The sequence below is a fragment of the Eublepharis macularius genome, chromosome 4, assembly GCF_028583425.1.
Source record: "Eublepharis macularius isolate TG4126 chromosome 4, MPM_Emac_v1.0, whole genome shotgun sequence".
Taxonomy (NCBI): Eukaryota; Metazoa; Chordata; class Lepidosauria; order Squamata; family Eublepharidae; genus Eublepharis; species Eublepharis macularius.
Window position 1 is genome coordinate 70,399,292 of NC_072793.1, and position 22,665 is coordinate 70,421,956.

Here is a 22,665-nt window from a genome sequence, read left to right on the forward strand (position 1 = left end):
CACACATGTAAGGATTTCTGTTTTATTTAGTGAGCGCTGTTGGCTACAAAGTGACTTTAGTTGGAGAAAGATAAAAATAAGGCAATTGACAACTGTAAAAATCATTACTCCAGAAAAAATTAATTATTGTATACTAGATTGTATGCATATCTTGAATTAATCAATAAAGCATAGCTATTTTTAATTTAATGCAATAAATGTTCAGCAGTTAATTGAAATGCTTTTCCTGTGTAGTGCTAAAATGCATGATTGCAGTGCCATGTATAGCTAACAAGAATAGCATGAAAAAACTCCAGGTTATACAAAACATAACAAACAGTCTTTCGGCTTAACTCATGAACACACAAAGCTGCCTTATACCGAGTCAGATAATTAGTCCATCAAGGTCAATATTATCTACTCAGACTGGCAGCAGCTCTGCACAGCCTCAGGTAGAGAGGTGTTTTGCACCCTCTACTACCTGATCCTTTTAAACTCAAGGTTAAGGTGACACCTTCTGCATACTAAGTAGATGCTCTTATATCGTTGTCCCAACCCCAAAGAGATTATCTCTTCAGAGGTATTCGGAGCTCTCCTTTGATCGTGCTGTTATATTATTATCATTTCTTCAATTCCATATGTTTGAAAATGAAACCTGTTCATTGGTATTGAAGCAGGCTTTGCGGGGCAAGCTCAAAGGCAGGGTCCTAGTGCGAGAAATAATTACGCAACAGCTTTGTTGGATAAAAATAGGCCACCACTTTATTGGTTACAGGAAGGGAAAAGGAGCGTTGGCAGCGTAGGGCACGGATCCCAGCATTGGGTGACCCGCCTGCCAGCCGATGACTCTCTCACCCCCTCAGCACGCCTGCTGAAGGGGGACACCCCGGGATGACGTTTTGCGGGGTCCACACCGGGCGGAAGCCTCTGGGTGGTTCCCCCATCACCAGAAGCAGGCATGCCCCGGCAGCCCCCCGAGCCGGACCTGCCACTGCCATGCCTGGTCCAAGATCCCTTATGGGGATCCCCATCTATGGGAAATAGTGCCAGCAGGCCCTGATTTCCCCCAAAGGGATCGGTGCCCAACGCCCAGCCGCCTAACTCAAAGTTGTGACAATTTTAACAGGGAGACTGTTCCAAAGAGTCTCTTCAGTTAACACAAATCAAACATTATCCCAAACCATTAACAGAGTACGCTAACCGTATGCTAATACAAAGCCAAACCTGACTACCATGTGTCTTAAGACGCTAACACAGATGTAAATAAGCGGAGGGTGGGAGGGGTTCGCAGTTCCGGAGCCGACTGAAAGAGACGCGCTTGGCCCCAGCATAAATAATTTATGTGAGGACCTGAGGGAAAACCTCTTCCCTCAGGTCCAGCAACGGCCCTCACTTGAATTTCCCAGCCAGCCACTGATTGGCTGGCTAGGAATTGCTTTCGCGCGGCTCGGATTAGAGCCGCGCGTCGTGGAGCCGGGGACGAGGAAGACGCACACCTGCTCGTCTTCCCCTGCCTGCAAGCCCCGCAAACGCCGAGCCCCGGTAAGAGCGGGGCTGGGGGCTTATAGTCGCTGGATTTAAGTTTTTGCGTTTTCTTCACAAGCAAGGCTGTGGCTTGTAGCGTAAAAGGTTGTGAATCTTGGATTTTGTGGATCTTTGTATGTTTCTTTTGATTACATTTCTTTTTTGTGGCCTCTCAATAATAACAACAACAACAACAATAAACATTTGATTTATATACCACCCTTCAGGACACCTTAATGCCCACTCAGATCGGTTTACAAAGTATGTTATTTTTATTCCCACAACAATCACCCTTAAGATGGGGGGGGGGGGCTGAGAGAACTCTGGAAGAGCTAGAGGAGTTAGCCGTGTTAGTCTGTAGTAGCAAAATAAAAAAGAGTCCAGTAGCACCTTTAAGACTAACCAATTTTATTGGAGCATAAGCTTTCAAGAATTACAGTTCTCTTCATCATCTGACGAAGAGAACTGTGATTCTTGAAAGCTTATGCTACAATAAAATTGGTTAGTCTTAAGGGTGCTACTGGACTCTTTTTGATTCTGGAAGAGCTGTGGCTGACCCAAGGTCACCCAGCTGGCTTCCAGTGAAGGAGTGGGAAATCAAACCTCAGTTCTCCAGATTAGAGTCTTAACCACTACACATTGGTGTAATGTACTGGTGTAATGTACTGTAGAGATTGGTGTAATGTACTGTAGAGCTGCTATTCTGTGCAGCCTATTTGTTGTTTTATAGGAAATCCTGTATTATAGAGCCTGTGGTTCATATGTGTTGCGTATTCATCTGAATAATGGAACTGAATCACCTAATGCATCTCTCTTTTGGTTTATACAGGCTGATTCTTCCCACAATGAAGAAAACTATAATCATATAAGGTTTTTCTGCCTGTTGGTAGAAAATGAAACTGGGGCTTTATTAGCCAGTTTGGTGTAGTGGTTAAGAGTGTGGAACTCTAATCTGGAGAACCAGTTTGATTCCCCACTCCTCCACTTGAAGCCAGCTGGATGACCTTGGGTTAGTCACAGCTTCTAGGAGCTCTCTCAGCCCCACCCACCTCAAAGGGTGTTTGTTTTGGGGATAATTATGACATACTTTGTAATAAACCACTCTGAGTGGGTGTTAAGTTGTCCTGAAGGGCGATATATAAATCGAATATTGTTGTTATTAAAATTTGCTTGCTGTAAATATATCAGGAGTGTTTAGATTAGAACCAAATAAATATGTGGCATTACCTGAAGGTAGAACTTTTAAATATCCTCAAGGATGTACAAGCAAGTTAAAACTGCTTTGGTTTTAGGGTACCTCCTAATAATGCAGAGAAAAAATAACCAACGTGGGTCTGTAATTATCTAGAGATGGGCATGAACTGGGAAAATTCTGAACTGTGCAGTTCACGGTTTATTGTTTCATGAACCACAAACTTCCACAAATTTTCCCCGGTTCATGAATTGATTCGTTCAGTTTCTGAAAACTGATTTTTTGGCGCCAGACTGTCTGCAGTGATGAACTGAAATACGAACCAAATGAACCAGGCTAAAATTCGTCACTGTCACGGTTCATAAGAAATGAGCTCCCATGAACCACTGGTTTGTGCACCACGAACTGGCCCAGTTTGTAACGAACTTTGGTTCATATTACAGTTCATGCCCACCTCTATTTTTATCTTGTTCAAATGGCATATTACTGGAAATAATTGTTGATTTTATATTCCTGCTGTAACTGTTTATATTTGATTTTCTGCTGCCACAAGGTAATTTAAATTATTTTTAGTTTGCCTTTGTAATTAGGAAATACCTTCTTTAATATTTAGCAATAAATTCTAAGATCCATGTTGGTTATTTTTTAAAATGAGTTATACCCAGGGCCTCATCTTTTTTGTACAATATGGATATTTATGTTCTTTTCTCGGCTCTAATTCTGTGTATAAATGTTAGTATCTTTTTCTGTTGCGTATTGTCAATTTATTGGCATCAGTTTCATTATTATTCTTTAGTTATTTGGTTGGTTGCACATTTTCTTTGTTACGGTATTTATGGTAGCGCACAATTTTTATGAATATATATCTTACCTAATGATTATTTATATTGAGTTATTTGCCCTTTTCTAAGGGTTCTTAATGTTTTTTTCTTTTTTAATAGTCTGAGGACCTCTCCCTCTGGTTGTAGGCATTGCTAGGTGACAAGAGCTTGTTACTAGGCCTTAATAATATTTCAAATTTAAAAAGACTAAATAAACAGTGAGAACTTCTTTTCTCAGGAAGGGAATGTTGAACGGGCTACACAGTTCCTTCTCTTAGTAAGGGTCTATTTTCAGCAGCATGACTGTTTCAGTGTCTCAGGCACAGCAAACTTGAGATGGTCTATATGTAAACCTTTTACCACAAGGATGCAGTTAGAAATTTCCCACTCCACTCCTGGATAAAGTGTAAAGGGGTATTAAGTCCATCAAATAGTGAGTGTCTTTGTGCCTCCCCAATCCTTGTCAGAGGCATTTGTTTGAGGGGGCAAGGAATGGTGAGTTGGAGATATGAATATCGTGGGACCATTTCATGTTGAAAGTAAAGGCTGGTCAGCTCCTTGACTTCTCTTAAACTACTACTAATTTTACTTTCAGTTGTTCATGGCATTATTGCACTAAAATGCAGGACTATTACATGAAGTCAACTAGGTAGGTCACTGTAAAAATTCTAACAGATGACTTCCTCGTTTCTCCATTCTGCAGAGGTTGCCATTTCAATGTTTGAAAAGATGCAAGCACATGAAATCCTAAGGAACCTGCGGCTTCCAGAATTTGATGACTTCAGCCAGTTTTTCAGAAGTTTGCCTGCTACCACCTTGGTAGGCATTGGTGCCTTTGCAGCTGTTGTTGCATACTGGCTGGCTAGCCGGCCAAAAGCAGTGAAACCCCCATGTGACCTCCTGGTGCAATCGGAAGAAGTTGAGGTGAGACTAATGTTCTTTGCAAAGAACAAAGTGAAATGTTATGATGAATGATGATGTTTATGCTGTGGTTTCTTATTAATAGATAACACGTTGCTTAATTTCATTATCTTCTGTAATATTCATAAGTAACAATCTAAAAACTATGAGAGTACAATTAATATACAATTGACTATAATATTTTCAATGAATTTTCTCTGGACCAGAACAGTTGGCTATCTTCCAAAGGTAAAAATTGATTTCTAAAAATTCAGTGTATGGTAGGTTGTACTTGAATATCTAGACAAACGGTAGTTTCGTGTGGGTAGCCATACTTGTCTGTAATAGAAGAGCAAGATTTGAGTCCAGTAGCACCTTAAAGGCCTACTAGATTTCCAGGGTATGATCTTTTGAGAGTCAGAGCTCCCTTTGTCAGATACAGGAAGCGGATAAAAGAAGAGGTCCTTATAAACTGGGCAGAGAGTGGAGGGTATTGTAAATTAGAGTGTCAGGAAGCTAGCAATAATACATGTTGTAGCTAGTTTGCTAGAGCCTGGATGCAAAGTGCATAAAATTAGCATCTGTAGTGTGAGGAAAAATCTAGTGTCTTGAGTCAACCCTGGAGGGGGGTTGGGGAGTGTCATTGTTCCCAATTTACAAATAAACTCAGCTTCAGCAATCTTGCATTGTAATTTTCCTTTGAAGTTTCTGTGCTTGGGAACTGCTACTGTTAGGTCAGGTACAACATTGGGGAACAAAATGTGGAATAAGAGTCACAGGTGGCATGTCAAATAGCCACATGTGGCTTTCATTTCCAGTTGTAGTGTATGAGATACAAATTAGAATCTGTGGCTATACAGATAATTAGATTCTATAATAACATGCAGGCATTGGAAGATCCAGGGAATAGGGGAAAGTTAAATCTGGATATGAACTGAGGAAGAGAGTATGTGCACAAGTTTTAACATAAGGGGAACAATTCAAGTATGGCCATCTGCCCAAAAAAGTCAATTCTGCTTATAGACTGCTTCTGTGAATGGAATAACATATCTTGCATCTAGTGGAACATTTCTGTGTCTGGAAGGATTTCTGCCCACAGAGCATGAATTTCTTGCCTCCCTCTCCTACTGCAGCCTAAAATGGCATCAAAAATGCCACAGGAGCAGCATGGGGGTACTTTGGGGGCTGCAGCATAAGTGGGGAGGCAAGAAAGATGTGCTCTGCAGACAGAAATCTTTCTGCCTGCAGAGATGCTCAGCTAGATCCAAGCCCATGTTTGAATATAATCCCGTGGTCTGAATCTTGGTATGGATGGCACAAAGCAGATTTGTCCTGTTTTGAGTATGTAGTAAAACCCAGGCTCCATTTCATTAACCTCTTGTCATCTCAGTGGGCTGAAACCCAGTCTGATACTTTTCTCATGCTGCCTTTTGCACATACACTGTGCAAAACAAATTTTGTGGTGAAGTGCAGAAAATCATTCAAAATTTACTTTGAAACTGACTGGTTAAAATTTCCTTGGTGTAAATTTTGAATTTGTATACTAGTTTCTGATTGGCCCAAGAAGGGCCTGTCCATATAGAAGATTGGGGGTGGGGGGGTATTTTGTTTTAGCTCACTTTCATCACACTTGGCAATGAAAAGGACACAACCTGTTTCTCAAGACGGAAAGATGCTTTATATTGGAATTATAAGTAGTTAGCAACTGTGTTTCACCTGTCTAGAGATATAGCCAAAATATCTATGTTTAGTTTGTATGCTTGGAAAATAAAAAATATTAAATATGTATACCTGGCCTAAAAAAAGAATTCCTGGAAAATACTTACTTATGTGTCAGCTGCTCAGTTATTGCTTAGTCTGTTGTTCAGCTGCTCAGTCCTGAGGCAAAGAGAATAGTAACAGCATGTATACATACATAGAAAGATATTACAGTGAATACGTTAACTTGGAGTAGTTTGTCCAGTATTGAGATATTTCTCATATTGATATGAAATACTAATATGTTCTCCAAGTGGTGGCAATAGAAAAACTACAAGAGATTCCTGGGTTTAGGAGTGCAGTGGTATCCATTACAGGATTAGGTAGTGTCTAGTGTTAGAGATTCATCACAAATGTTACCCATTTTAAAAATCGGAGAGATGACTTTAGACCGCCCTTATCATGACTGCCATGTTCATAAAGAACGGCAACTGCATAATATTTGTTCTTGCAGTAAACAGTTCCTTAATACAAATAATAATTGAATATGTTGTGTTGTCTACAATGCAGTCCTAAAGAGAGTTACACCTGTGAAGTGCAATATACTTAAAAGAATGTGACTCTGTTTACGATAGTGTAGGCTGTTTGCCTATTAACAATTAGTGAAAATATATTTCTGAAAGAAATACATTTAGATTCATTTCAGTTTGTATATGAAGTCTAATGCTGTAAAGCAAAATAATTTTCATGCACCACTTACCATTCATTATATTCCACAAGAAAAAAACACAGATATATAGCTGGCCAGATATAATTAAATTTTAAAAAATATTTATTTTATGAAAACATGAATGACGCAGTGAAATTCTCCTGAGCTTGTCCTTGTTTGTAACATACTTTGTGATCCTTGGAGATATATTTGTAAAAGAATAAGGATGGCTAATTATACTATTGAGATTCCATTTATGATTATACCAATTCACACCTCCATCCTTCTTTGTGTATGGTGAGCAGGTGATTTGCTGAAATGTGTCTGTGAGATTTGTAATTTTATTGTTCTGTATTTTTTATCTACTATTGTAACCCACCGTGAGCCTGCTTGTGGGGAGGGCAGGCTATAAATTAAACAAACAAACAAATAAATAATAAAAACCCTTATTATTATTATTTAAAATCTTACTGTTTAAAATGTTTATCAAAAAACCTTCCTATGGAAATGGTGGACTTGTATCCCTGAGGCTTTTAAGGGTTACTTAGTGTTATCCAAATATATAATTTTCTGGTGAACCAAATCAAAAATTCTTAGGTGTTTTAACTGATTATAGGTTAATGGGTATGTGCAGTATTACTGAGTCAAGTGGAGGTTTTCATCAGGCATTTTCCTCTACCAAGAGAACTCACTAGGAAACCACACAGGAAATTTAGAAAGATCTACGAGAAAGAGGAGTTAAGGAAGAGAATACTGAAGAAACAGAAGTGCATGCATTCAGAACAATTTATGTCATGTATTTCTGTCTTGACTACTGCTCTGCTGTATGTTCATAATGTGACCTCATCTGTTCAGGCAGATTAACAAAAAAACCAAACACACAAAACTCAGTATCACCTTCAATTGACTTTGAAAAGCAGAATTACGAATCTCAAAATGTATAGTCTGATTGCTGAAATTGCAGTTTGGCACCTTAATCCCATTATCTGTTCCAGCATGATTTGAGGTGCCTGAATTTAAGTGTTTTTAATCTCCCGTCCTGCTGTGCCCAACCACTGCTGTACTTAGGAAATGAAATAAGGAGTTAAAACAGCCCTGTGGGGGAAAGCATGTGACTGGACCCAGCATGTACTCTTGATCAGGTTGTGGCAGGTCAGAGCACAAAACTTTGCAAGGTACTAGTGTCTGATTCTCACCACCTTTCATTAAGGAGCTCAGGAATGCATGAATGGTTCTTTCCTCTTTCATTTTGCCTTCACAAAAACCTTATGAGGTAGGCTTGGCTAAGAGATGACTGGCCAAAAGTTACCCACTTTGCTTCATGACTAAATGGAGATTTGAACCTTGGATTCCCAAGGCCTAGTTCAACATTGTAACTAGTACAACATAGTATAAAACTTGAGTTTTTGGAAAGATGTGCTTCTGCTATCAAAAGTTCTCAAAGATGACCCTGCCTTGGAAAGTAAGTGTGCTCCAAGGAGTAGATATGCATACAATTGCTGCAAGATGGCCTGATGCCATATAGAATACTTGTAGTCTCAGCTGACTACACATGACTTGGTTATGCAAGGATGAGGAAGATGATTTGCTTTAAGAACCTCTCACTGTTTCTAAGCCAGGCCAAGACTCTGCTGGGAGAAGCTTGGAGTGCATGACACTGAAACTGGGAGAGGCAGCCTAGGTTCCGTTCTTCCTTATCCTTCTTCCATATATACCAACTTCCAAAACCCACAATGTCGGAACAAATGGGTGGGTTGGTTCATGTTGGTTCTTTATATAAGAGTTATCATTTTGAGAAAGATGAAGAGCTCAGCAACCATGACTGCAGGCTCCATTCTCCCTCTGAGGCGGAGGACATCTTGGGGTGTTTCCCACCGTCCAATCGGGGAGGCAGGAAGTTAAACTTTCTTCCTCTTCCTTTGGTGTGTGGGACCACCCTCTCTCCTCAGTTCTTTTCCTGCCTCAGGGGAGAGCAGTGCCTTTTAGGATAGCTTAGCTACCCTGTTCAATCTATTCATCTGTTATTTTCTTCGTGACCTAGTGTCTTAGTCTTCTTGTTACCTTCCCTTTGTCTGTCCTCTCCTGTTTTTTCCTCTCCAGTCTTTGTCTGTTTATTTAAAAAAAAAAAATAGAGAGAGAGAGAGGGAGAGAGAGAGAGAGGATAAAGACTTCCCCAAGAAGTCCGGACATAATGGAGGGACGAGCACGGGAGTCCTCCGACTCTGAAGACTCCTTCCTGGAAAGGGCTGAGGGCTGTTCCCTGGAGGCCGTCCTTCCGACAGCGGGAACATGCCCAGCCGGGTCCGACTCGCCTCAGAGGCTTGCTCGGCCCCCCGGCAGAAGAGTGCCTGAGAAGGGGAAACAGCCCGCCAAAAAACGGCCCCGTCTGTCGCAGACGGTGCCGGGAGCAGCCGCACAGCAACACGAAGACCAAGGAACGAGTGCAGCTGCTCGGAGCCCAGTTTCGGCGGGAAGAGCCGCAGCGGCCGCTTTCCCCGCCAAACCGCGACGACGCGGTTGCCAACCTCCCGACTGGAGAGACGCAGTTTCCTTCATCCATCCAGACACAGGGCTCCGTTTCTGGCACTCTGGAGGGACACGTAAGTGATTACCCCCCCAATCTTCCCCCGGAGATTTTGGCAGCAATCAGATGGTCCCTAAGGAAAGAGCTTTGGTCCATCTGCCAAGCCGGGAGTCCGGGTCCCTCCCCCGCTATTCCAGCCACAACCCCAGACACCGCCCAGGTACTGGATGGCCGACCCGCAGCCTGGCCAACCAAGGCGGCCAAAAAGCAGCAGAGTAAAACGCCTGCCTGGGTTGAGGGGGATTCCTCAGGTGACGAGGACTCTGGAGAGGGGGATTTTCTCTCAGAAGAGGAACATGAGTTAGCCTCGGCATCCTCTGATCAATCTAATAGGCTATTCCAGATGGAAGATCTCAGTTATTTACTGTCCAAAACCCTGTCAGCATTGGACCTAAACGAATCTGATAAAAGGGAGGAGGAGGAAACTGCCCCAAAGGGGGCCAGTTCAAGACCAAAGGGGAATAAGGAATTTTTTCCCAGGGCTGATAACAACCCCAGAGTTTTTCCCTTCCCCGATTTCTTTGAAAGGCAGCTTAAAGCAGAATGGTCACTGCCTGCAGCCACCAAGCAGGTCCCCAATGTTATGAAAAAGCTGTATACATTGCCTAATTTTGCTGACGAGCTCTTGCAGGTGCCGGTCATAGATGCTCCAGTGGCGGCACTCCAGTCACAAGGTCTCCTTTCTGAGGATGGACAAGGCATGATTAAAGATGGTCTCGACAAAAAAGGTGAGGCGATTCTAAAGCGCGCGCATGAGGCCATGGCCACGTCCATAAAGGCCTCAGCCATAGCTTCGGTGGTATCTAGGGCAGCTGTAGTGTGGACCAGAAGGCTGATCCAGTTATTGCCTCAGAACAACAGCAGGTTGTTAGAAGGGGCCAACAGAATACTTAAAGCCTGCACCTTTCTGGCCGACGCAACATTAGACTCAATGTCCATGACTTCCAGAGCAATGGCGTCCTCCACAGCCACGCGACGCATGTTATGGCTTCGGGTTTGGCAAGCTGACCTCCAAGCCAAACTGATCCTGATGTCTTACCCCTTTCAGGGAGGCAAGCTCTTCGGGGACCAACTAGAAAAGATCTTAGTAGAGACTAAGGACAAAAAGAAGGCGCTCCCAAAATCCATCAAAAGACCAGAGAGAAGGTACTTCGGCTACCAACCCTTTAGATCACATCACACATTACCTAGGAACAGACAGGATCAGAAGCGCAACTGGACGCTTCCCCGAACCCAAGCACGCAGGGGTCCCTTTCATTCCAAATTCAACAAGCAACAGGGACACCGCGGTGGCAGGCAGGACTCCGAGGACAAGGGGCAGAGACCCTGACTCGCACGACGCTCCGGTGGGGGGACGACTGCTCGGGTTCCATCAAGCCTGGGTAGAGTCCAAGGCGGATGCCTGGGCATTAGAGATTGTCTCCAAAGGCTATGCGATAGAATTTGCTACCTTTCCTCCGGAGCGATTCCTCCTTTCACCGCTCAAGAAAGACCCCCGCAAGAGGAACATCACAATCCAGGCCATGCAACACCTACTCAACATAGGAGCCGTCGAGCCTGTTCCCGAGGAGGAAAGGGGACAGGGAGTTTATTCCATCTTCTTTACGGTTCCCAAAAGAAATGGCGACTGGAGGTCCATTCTGGATCTCAAGTACGTGAACAAGTTCATCAAGTTGAGAAGGTTTCGCATGGAAACTCTTCGGTCCATTGCAGAAGCACTTCAACAAGGCGAATTTCTAACATCAATAGATCTGACGGAGGCTTACCTACACGTACCGATTGCTCCAGCTCATCGGAGATTCCTAAGATTCTGTATACAAGACAATCACCTTCAGTTCAGGGCGATGCCCTTCGGACTGGCAACGGCCCCCAGGGTATTTACCAAGCTGTTGGTGACACCTATAGTCTGGCTCCGGGAGAGGGGTTACCAACTACATCCGTACCTGGACGACATTCTAATACGATCCCCTTCGCGAGAAGCCGCAGTCAGGGAAACAACGTTCGTTATTCAAGTCTTGGAGAGGCACGGTTTCCTAATCAACAGAAACAAATGCTCTCTACAGCCGTCGCAACGCCTAGAACACTTGGGACTTATACTCGACACCAAGGAGGGCTCTCTGTTCCTTCCGAAGGAAAAGCGGACAAAGCTCATCCGGCTAGCCTCAGAAGTAATCAGGCAACAATCATCATCACTCATGGACCTGTCCAAATTAATGGGGCTGCTGGTAGCTCACTCGGAAGCCATCTACTGGGGCCGGTATCACCTTCGGCCTCTGCAATCGGCGCTCCGACCGTTCCAACTTCAAATAGCACGCAAATCCAACTTGAAAATACAGCTCCCTCTAACAGTCAGGGAGAGCATGAGATGGTGGACCATAGAGAGCAACCTGCGCCAGGGCAAGAGTTTCCTGTCTCCTCGATTTGTCCAGATTTTCACGGACGCGAGCCTGCTAGGTTGGGGAGCGACGATAGAGGGACATCCAGCCCAGGGGGAATGGTCCGACACAGAACGGAAACTCCCGATCAATGTACTGGAGATGAGGGCGATCCTTCTTGCCTTGACGTACTTCAGGGATCGGATAGTCCACAGTCATGTCCTGATTCGAACGGACAACATTTCCGCAAAGGCGTACATCAACAAACAAGGAGGAACCAAGTCCTCGCGTCTTCAACGAGAAGCCAACAAGATCATCGGATGGGCAGAACTCAACCTACGGTCACTACAGGCAGAGCACATCAGGGGAGTCCTCAACGTCCAAGCCGATTGGCTGAGCAGAGAAGCTCTTCATCCAGGGGAGTGGGCCCTGAAGAGAGAGGTCTTCCTCATGGTGTCGGAATACTTCGGCCAGCCGAAGGTGGATTTGTTCGCCTCACATCTGAACAACCAACTGCCGAGATTTCTGTCCCGGTACTATCATCCTCGAGCAGAGGGGACGGACGCACTCCACTCTCAGTGGCCACCAGGTCTTCTGTACGCTTTTCCACCACTACCAATGATTCCGAAGGTCCTGAGGAAGATGAGGGAACAACGAGCGACAATAATTTTAATCGCACCATGGTGGCCACGAAGGCCTTGGTTTGCCACTCTGCATCGTATGTCTGTAGCACCTCCTCTCAAATTACCAATTCATCCGGACTTGCTTCAGCAGGGACCCATATGGCACCCCAAGCCGGTGTGGTGGTCTCTGACCGCCTGGAAATTGAGCGGAGGCGCTTCCTGCTAGAAGGCTATCCGACGGAGATAATAACTACTCTCTTGGCATCTAGAAAGAGATCTACTATCAGGATCTACAACTCGGCATGGAAAGCATTTACTCGCTGGTGTCGGCGCAAGAAGCTTGACCCTACTCAGCCTTCCAAAACTACAGTGTTGGGTTTTCTGCAGGAAGGACTAGATAGAGGTCTGCGTCCCGCTACACTGAAGAAGCAGGTCGCTGCCATAGGTACCGTATTACCGACGTTAGAAGGTATTTCACTGGCCTCACATCCTCACGTTCAAAGATTCCTCAGAGGGGCTACTCTGCTGAATCCGCCAACGGTGCATAGGTTCCCGACTTGGCGCCTGAACGTAGTGCTGTCGGCTCTCACGAGACCTCCTTTTGAACCCATTAGAGACATTGCGCTGCGATGGCTAAAGTTGAAGACCATCTTCCTCGTTGCCATTACTTCGGCACGTCGTATCTCAGAGTTGGGCGCCCTTTCAATTCGGCCGGAACTGTGTATTTTTCATAGGGACAAGGTGGTCCTCAGAACGGATCCTACCTTCGTGCCCAAGGCATACTCGAGATTCCACAGGTCTCAGGAGATTAACCTCCCATCCTTCTGTCCGAATCCCACTCACAAAAAGGAGAGGGAATGGCATAACCTGGACGTGAGACGGGCTCTCAAGGCGTACATAATCAGGACTGAGTCGATACGCCACTCCGATTCTCTTTTCGTTAACATCTCACGTCCTAAGATGGGTCTTCGCATGTCATCTGCCGCTATTGCCTACAGTATAAAGTCTTGCATTCAGGAGGCTTACAAAGCCATGAAGATGGAAGTGCCGTCGGGGATCACGGCACATTCGGCAAGGAGCGCGGCTGCTAACGCAGCCCTCAGAAAGAATGCCTCACTAGAGGACATATGTAAGGCCGCCACGTGGTCTTCGTCTTCTACCTTTATCAAACATTACCACTTGCACACGTATGCTTCGGCAGATGCCGCCTTCGGCCGTAGGGTACTTCAACACGTAGTAGAGGACGAAGGATCCATCCCACCCAGGACATAGGAAACTGCTTTGGGAGCACCCAAGATGTCCTCCGCCTCAGAGGGAGAACGGCCCCTTGGATACTCACCGAGAAGGGTCCTTCTCCTCTGAGGAAAGGAGGACATCTTGCCCTCCCAGGATCCTCGTACCATCTGTGTTAGTTCCGTGTTTTGTACTCTATATGTTCCCTTACAGTTCAGTGTGTTATACACTGTTGTATCTGTCTTGTTTTTTGGCTAGTTTTCAACTGTTTGATGTCGTTAGTTGATGGTGTTCCTTTTTACCTTTTGTTCACTGTGTTCTCATCTTCACCTTAAGAGTGATAGTTGTTTCCAACAGTTTAGGAATTGTGAGAAGGAATACTGCTGAGGGGAGTCACCCGAACTGAGGAGAGAGGGTGGTCCCACACACCAAAGGAAGAGGAAGAAAGTTTAACTTCCTGCCTCCCCGATTGGACGGTGGGAAACACCCCAAGATGTCCTCCTTTCCTCAGAGGAGAAGGACCCTTCTCGGTGAGTATCCAAGGGGCCGATCTTCTGTTTAATTGGAGTGAGCTGAGAAAAAGTATAGAAAAGGGTAACCAAAATTATCATGGGGTTGGAATCCCTTCCTTATAACATAAGGTTAAATTATCTGGGCTTTTTAATTTAGGTAGAAAGACTACTGTGGTGTGATACAATTATACATAGTAAAAAGGAAGTAGAGAAAAATTTTCTCTGGAAGCTGATTCAAATCATACAAAAGGAGGTACTATTTAATACAACGAGGAGTTGACTTGTGGAACTCACTGCCCTGAGATGTGGTGATGGGCTTGCCAAAAAGAGGAGGGGGCTGGAGTTTTTCCAGAATAACGTTGGATCTCCAGACTGCAGAGATCAGTTCCCCAAGAGAAAACGACAGCTTCAGAGGGTGCCGTCTGTGGCATCACATGCTTGTGAGTTCCTCCTCAGTTACCACCACCCAATCTCCAGGAATTTCCCAAGCCAGAGTTGGCAACCCTACAACTGACTTGGGTGAATATAATGGGGAGGGGTCAGATTTGTAGAGGGTAAGTCTTATTATTAGCCATTATAGTTAAGTAGTATCTTTGTGTTCATAGGCATATCTGACTTTCAGTTGAATGGGACCAGGCAAGGGCTTATGTCAGTGGGGCTTTTCTGACTGGCAACTGATGGTGGAATAGACCATTGGTCTGATCCTCTTTTGGTGAGTTGTGTCTGGGTTCCCCTGACTCAACTTGTGTTCCCTGAAGTCACACAAGCAGCTGCAGGGTGTGCCATTTTATATATTATAAGGAGCCCTTTTAGACTTGGAACTGGTGGGGAGGGGTGGCTCCTGCCTTCCTCCACTGTTTTCAGAAGTTGAAATGACCTCCCCAGAGAGGGTTATTTAGATAACTTTTGAACAGCCATGGATATGCCCAGTCCTTTCAGCTTCTCAAAAAAAGTGGCATAGCAGGGAGATGGGCCACAGTTCCAAGCAGAAGACTTGGAACTCCTCCAACATTCCCTGCAGGGAAAATGAATAGGGTCGAAGAACCTAGCACAGCACACCAAAAAACGTAACGTCTAGTTTGGCACTTTCATTTGTCATTGCTTTCATTTGTCCTGCACTAGAAAATTGGAGCTATGTAGTAGGAATGTGGGGGCAGGCAAGTCAGGACAACGTGAAATGTCCTGTCAATTCACAGTCATGTAGTTGCATGATTGAGCTCAGTAGGTTTCCCAGGTCCAGTTTGGAAATTCCTGGAGATTTGGAGGTGGAGCCTGGGGGAAGTTGGAGTTTGGGTGTGAGAGGAGCCTCAGCAGGATATAATGGTGCAGAAAGCCACAGCTCTTTTTTATTGGGAGCTGGGCAGGCCATACATATTACTCTTATTCTGCAGTCACTCCACTGGCTGTGACTATCAAACTAAGCTGTTCAGGGAAAGGAAAATCCATATTGAATGCAATGAACTGCCCATTTATTATCTGTTAACATTTCAGTTTTGCCTCGATAGGCATACAGATAATTTAAAACCTGTAAAGTAAAACTACAGTGTAGACAAGTGTGCCTCAGAGCCATCTAAAAACAGTTCTGTAGCCCATCTTGAGCAGTCTTCACCAGCTATCAAAAGAGTCAGTGAAGAGTAAGCTTGGCAGGCTTTCTTGAATTCCACAATGAAGGGCTAATGGCCCGAAAAGCCAAATTTCTTCTAGTCACCCACCTCACTGTAAAAAGGGAGTGCACTTTGAGCAGCTCTTGCTTGGAAGATTGTGACAGGCCCTGCAGAAAATGAGAATAAAGGAAGCATACAGTCAGGAGTACCTTAGAAGTCAAAATTTATGTACTGTAAAAGATAATTGCTGAAAATTTCTGCTTATGCTCTATTATGTATAAGAACATTCAGAACATTTTAACTTTATTGATTTTTCTGAATACTTGTTTTGTACCTTATGTCTCCAAAATATTCTCATTGCTGGCTGCAGAAATGCGCCCTGTGGATTCTGGTATGGAATTAAATGTATATTTCATGAGTCTTGCTGCATCATTGATGTTATTGAAAAAGCAAATCCCTGGGAAAAAAATAATTGTTCTATACACAGCTGCATGCCTCAGCATTCAGACAGTTATTTTTTCCTACTAACCATCACCATATCTCTTTATACTTTTTACAAAACAAATTTTATAATACTCCTATCTCTTTAATGTCTAGTGGATATTTTAATGGTCTCCTCATTTTATATGTCAGCCAGCTTTTTTCTGAACTAACTAAATAAAACTACTGGATTATTCTTAAGATTCAAGTCCAGTGGCACTTTAAAGATTCTCAGGGTATAAACTTTCGAGAGTCAAAGTTCCCTTGGGGAGATACGAGTAGGAATGGAGATTCCTGAGCCTTTTTATCTCACTCAGGAAGGATGTGGGAGGGGTGTAGCAAAGAAGGGAATCAAGATGCAAAGTTCCGATGGTACAATGCAGCTTGATTAGAGTAGAAATTAGCATCTGAAGTGAGATGAGAATTCTTTGCTTTATTCAGGCCCCAGGGAGGTGGGATGGGATCTAATTTTTTTAAAATTTGTGAATGAACTCAGGTTCAGCAATCAAACATTATAATCTGCCTTCTCTACTTGAGTACTGCCACTTTTAAGTCAGCAGTGAAATGTCCTGGAAGATATTTGTTGAATATAGAGAGTGGAAGGGCATTGCTAACACTTGATAGCATATATAATGTTGGAAGATAAACAAGTGAATGATCCTGAAATGGTATCACTGGTGTTGTTAGGTCCAGTGATTGCATTGTTAGAGTGAATATAGGATTAGAGTTGGCATGTTGGTTTATTGAATGCTCCGGTCTCAAGGTCCATGTCTGTTTATTATTGTGAGTTGGTTTTTAAGGCGTCACTGGACTTGAATATTACTGTTCTACTGCAGACCAACAAAGCTACTGGGTTATCCTTGTTTTTTAATGTTGGGGAAAGGGTGTTTTTTTGTCTAAATAAAAATAAGGAAGAATGATCTTTTTGGTCTTTTAGAATCAGTGCCTTCTATCCAACAATTTCTGAAGATTTAAGGGAACTTACATTTTCTTAAGAGAGTGATTTACACTGATTCCTCTTTCCAGTGGAAACTCCAAGTTTGCTCCTTATACTCTTCCATATATGATAATTAATTGACACCCTCAGGAATAGACATGGATTGTAAACTCTCTTTCTAGGTATGGTTAACACTTCTGCTCACGGATGAGGAGAGGATAATTTTTTGCCAGTCCTCCCCTCTCTGCAGCTCCCTCTCTGCAAGCTAAGGGGTTAATCAGCATAACTTCATTGTCTTGTCCTTGAGTCCACAATTTGAAGGCTTTTGTAACTTTGTCTAAATAGACTACAAGGATCATGCTTTAGGCAGTCTCCTTATGAAATTTCTGATCTCTCTCTCTGTCTTGTTTCTCTCTAGGGGTGGGATGGTGCTCGAAGATCTGTTATAGGTGACACCTCACAATTGTTGACGCACTATTATGACGATGCAAGGACCATGTATGAGGTTTTTAGAAGGGGTTTCAATATATCTGGTAAGTATTTGAAAATGTGTTGGGTCATATATCAAAGTGTTAATTTAATATTTTATAATCCCACTAGCATGTTTGCCTCAATTTCCTTGAAAGGACTGTTGGAAGTTTTTTACTAAAAAGTGGATATAGCTCATTGCTGGTGCATTCCTTTGGGCTGTGAACTCATTTACTCTTTGCCATTGGCCAACATTAGGCCAATCCCCATGATGTCCTTGAGTAATAGTAACATAAAACTAAAGCAGCAGATGATAGTTTTGTATCTAGAAAGACCAGGGGCTTTCCCTAAATTAGAGGAGGCGTGTTATTTCCATCCAAGAATAATACAATGGAATGTAGAGTTGCCAGGCCTGACAATCAGTGGAAGACCCAGGGTGAGGGGACATGGGGGGCTGCAAGCAGTGACAGCATGACACCATGTCGGGGTTCTCCCCAGAAGTGATATCACACTGTTGGCCATTTTTTATTTTTCTCCCACAACTGCTTGGAGCAGCAGTGGGAAGGAAGAGCAACCCTAATGGAATAACATTTTAGGAGAAATATTAAGAGAACCTTCTCTTCCTTTATTAGAGCCTGTAGTCAGCACTGCCACCACACCCCTTACATCAGTTTTCTTCTTCTTCTTCTGTGCCCTTTTCTTTTTAAGGAAAGACTCCCTCACAGTTTCTTACAATGCCTGTTCCCTCATTCCTCTTCCATTACTGTTTAACAAAGAATTGCACATTATATGTAGTTCCGCAATAAACAGGATCTGCCTGTGATTGGTGAGAATGGTGGGAAGTGAGATGGCTATTTTCCCTCTTAATATCTCTACTCAAACTGCTTTTACCCATGCTGGGAAAAAATAGTACTTCCCATGAGTACAAGAAATTTAGGGGGGTACAATTTCATGAGGGGAAAAAGCATTAGAAGAGAGAGTTAAACAGGCCCACTTTCTTCCCCTTTTAGTCACAGCTCAGTTCCGTTAAAAAAAAAAACTGTCAAGAAAAATAATCACCGAAGTACAAGCAGCATCTCTTCCTACTTCAACAGTTTTCAGTGTTTTCCCTTGAGCAAAATTGATAGGAATCTAGCGGCTTCTTAAAGTTTAATGGAATTTATTACAGCATACATTTTGGCAAGTCAGAACTCTCTTTATCAGCTGAATTAAGTATTTCTTCATTAATGTTTATACTAAAAGCCATAAACAACTTAAAGAAACGGAAAAAGGGGGGGGGAGATGTTAAAATAAAAAGTTAGCGTAAAACAAGATAAATCAAATGGGTAATCAGTAAATTTAGTCTAGACCACTCCCAACTGTTGATAGACCAGCAAAGTAAGATGAACATAAATAAAATTGAATCCGGGAAAATGTGGGGTGAAACATGAACAGAACTAATTAAAAATATATAGAAGTACAACTGTAACTAGTTGTGGGATGTTAGCACCACTTGTGTGTGCAAAATCCCGTGATTTTGTTCATATCAGGGAAGGGCAGGGAAATAGAATGATTTGGAAATGAGGGTATGGTGTGCTCATTTAAACAGGCTTTCACCAGACTTTTCAGAATCAATAATATAGTAATAAAGAACAAAATGCAGCAGAACATATGCAGAGTGCATTTTCCCTTTTGCTGAGTAAAGAAAACAAATTTAAAAGTTATTCAGTGATAATAAGCATTTAAGCTCTTTAGTGCTAAACTGTTGTATGGTTCTACTAGCTAATGTAGCATTCTCGGTAAATGCTTTCCATAGCAAGTAGCTCAATATTTGAGATGTTTGAGTGTTGGATGGTGCTTTTTTAGATCAAACATTATAGAAGAAGGTAGGCAATGGAAAAATTATATGCATACTTGATAAAATAAATACAAGAGAACAAGCACACAACGTTTTTTCAGAGCTGCAAACTTTTACAATTTGTTCAGAGACATTAACTGTGTCCTGGAAAGTGCACTGTGTTTGAAACTGAATTCATGCACATCTCATTATGGTGAACATAACCAGCCAAAGGTAGGACTTTGTTTCTGTTTATTTTTCCAAAGCATAACCCTTCATTTTGAAGTGGTTGGATAGGAAGCCTGTCAGCATGGTTCAGATATAATGACAATCTATTGTGTGTCCAGGCTATTAAACCATAGTTTGAGACAGTACTCTTGAAATCATCTGACCACAGATAACATACTGTATGCAGTATGTAAGCAGTATGTAAGCAGAAAATGAAACTGCTCTTGCTGGCAATTTCCTTTCACTTCCAGACTGGCCACAGCTTTATCCCCACTCCCACTACTATCTTCAAGTTAAAGAAAAGGCTACCTAGCCATCAAGTCAGAGGGATGGGAGAAGAAGGGGCAGATCTGAGCAGCTTGGGACATCATTTGAGATGAGCAAGAAGGCAAGGAGTACAAACCGTGGCTTGTTGCATTTATGTTGGAGACAAACCCATAGTACGGAACCCAAACTCTACTTGGCTTCTACCTGGTTGCTTACGTTCAGACAATATGAAGATGAGCTTCTTGTTCCCAGTATGCTAGTGATCCAGATTTAGCTTGTGGCAGCATATGGGGAAAATGCCAAAGAGGTGCATTTCTTCTTTCCTTTTTGTAGGGAAATAGTATTGGCAGAACGATGTGGTGGTCCTGATTGGGCAGAACATTAGCATATAAATTCTGTAAATAAATAAATAAAACAACATACCATGCTGAAGAAGGTCCTCCCCCCTCCCCCCGGTGAATTCAAAATTGGGGGAAATAACTGGTTTCTGGCTAATAACAACTGGCTAATCTAGTGGATAATTTTTTTTACCAGTTCATCTAATTGAAAAGGGTTTTTACTGGTCTCATCAGTGAAGGTCTAGCGCAGAAATTCTTGGCCTTTTCTCTGAATTTGCCTGTTTCATTTAATGCAGCATAACTCAGCAGTAGTCCTTAATGCTTAGGTAAGCCCTGAACAGGTAATAGTGTCTCAGAGCATGTGAAGAGCTCCTTTGTGTTCACTACTGAGTAATGGCAATCAGTTCAACAGACTCTTGGAATCAGGAGTCTCCATTTCCAGGTAATGGATTATAAGTAGATCTGAGTCATGGAGACTCTTTCCGGGATATTAAATGCTGAAATTATGGCCTTACCTCTAATGTGCTTCATGGCTCCTCTTTGTCAACATTTTTCTTCATGGAAGCCCAAGAACTGAGATCTGTGGCAACTCACTGATAAATATTATTGGCCTTACATATTTTCCTAATGCTTTCATTCCACGGCTTATATATGTCAGGAGGATGCTTAACTGCTTGTAAGTCATGCTGGATGTGTTTGCACAGTGGATCACTATGAAACTTGTAAGTAGTTATAATGTATATATCTACTGTTCATATTATAATCTAGCTTTAGAAGCTGCAAAAATGGCCTCTAATTAATCCTTTTTTTCCCTTGAAGCTAGAAAAGCTTCTGTTCCACTTTGAATTTTATTTGACTTTGCTTTTTTGGATGAACAATAATCTGACTACCATGAAAATTCACTTTTATCCTAGATCAACAAAATAGGTAAATATGCACGAAGACTTGAGACAATATTATTAACTCCAGGCAGGAGGAATCAGCATTAAAATAATGCTATAATTTATTAATTTAACAATCTGATGACCCAGCAGTCTTGGACAGAACCGGTCTTACTGTGGAGGATCCCACCTGGAATCATGGGTCAGAGGAAGCCTACCCAGGGTCCACCTGTCCAAACAAATAGTAGCCTGCCACTAGTTCTCTTCTAAGTCTAGATACTGGGGTGGGAACCAACCTCAGGCATAACTGGACAGCAAGTTGAATCCCAACCAAAAATTATAAATGGTAGCACGTGCCAAAGTGGCCAAACAAGGTAAGAGGGATTGACCTATCAGAATACAGCAGTGGCATAAATGCTTGATTCTCTGCAGCTGAACCAAGTCCTCACACCAGCGCCCTTCCTCCAGTGAGAATCAAGGTGTTTCAAGATAAGCTAATGAGATGTAATGTGACATGGCCATGGTGACTCACTTTCTTAGCCGTTTCAAGGGGGCTTTGTAGCTGGCACTGATAATACTAACACGGCTCAAGATGCCACAGACTCAGACCAATGTTTTTTGCCCAAGAAGCTCTGCAAACTCTGGTCAAGCAGGCATAAATTAAACCTGCAACAGGGCTGTTCACCACGCTTACAAATACCACCTCTGCTTCCATCCTCACATAGAAGACACTGCTGCCAGAAATTTAGGCACCACCAAAGTAATGCCAGAATCAATATCAGCTAGCAGGAAAGACACAGGAAGAAACAAAGAAGATACCACTACCTGTATCCACAGATCTCTAAAAAGGGTGACCAACACACAATCAAAGAAAATATATGATAAATTTCAGTTGTCCCTGATAATGCTATAATAATTCTAGCAACTGGGGAAGGTGGACAAGTCTGATACAATAAAGCCACCTTTAAGCCACATCTCCTATAATTCTTCCTCCTTGTAGAGAAGAATGTTGGTTTGTACTTGTCTCCCACTTCTCCTAAAAACAAACACAAGTTGATGATGACTATGAGGACAATGATAACAACAATAAATTCACTCTTCTGGTACAAAAGGAAAACCAAACCAAAGGGGTGGGATAATTTGAATGGAAAGTATTGATCTAACAATGGTACTCACAAAATTAGAACTAAGATATGTTAATAAGGGACTGGAAGTGCTTAATGTCATGATCACTTTCTGATATTTAAATAAAAGCTCCAAATGACTCTTGAGAGAACTTATAAAATGTGACTTTCCATTAGGCAAGATAGCTTCCCTTTTAATTTGATGACCCGGGTGTGAACTCTTCTTGCATTGCAGAAGCACACACTGCTTTGATAACAACAATGGGCTTATTTTTAAGCATGCTGTCCTACTGGGGAGCACTCAAGGTGTCTGAGGAAATGCATTATTAACCATCTTTTGGGAAAGGATTAGGTACTTATCATTCCTGTTGT

At 42.7% G+C, this 22,665-nt stretch overlaps 1 protein-coding gene across 2 annotated transcripts in view; it reads left to right on the plus strand.

Annotated features, from left to right (window-relative positions):
• ACSL6 (acyl-CoA synthetase long chain family member 6) overlaps positions 1-22,665 on the plus strand; it is a 77,969-nt gene that overhangs the window by 16,467 nt on the left and 38,837 nt on the right. For both annotated transcript variants that reach the window (XM_054976140.1, XM_054976139.1), the window contains 2 exons: positions 4,220-4,440; positions 17,590-17,704. In XM_054976140.1, the coding sequence (XP_054832115.1) occupies positions 4,234-4,440; positions 17,590-17,704 (322 nt within the window). In that variant the 5' untranslated portion in view covers positions 4,220-4,233. Of the gene's footprint in view, positions 1-4,219; positions 4,441-17,589; positions 17,705-22,665 lie in introns of those variants that run through there.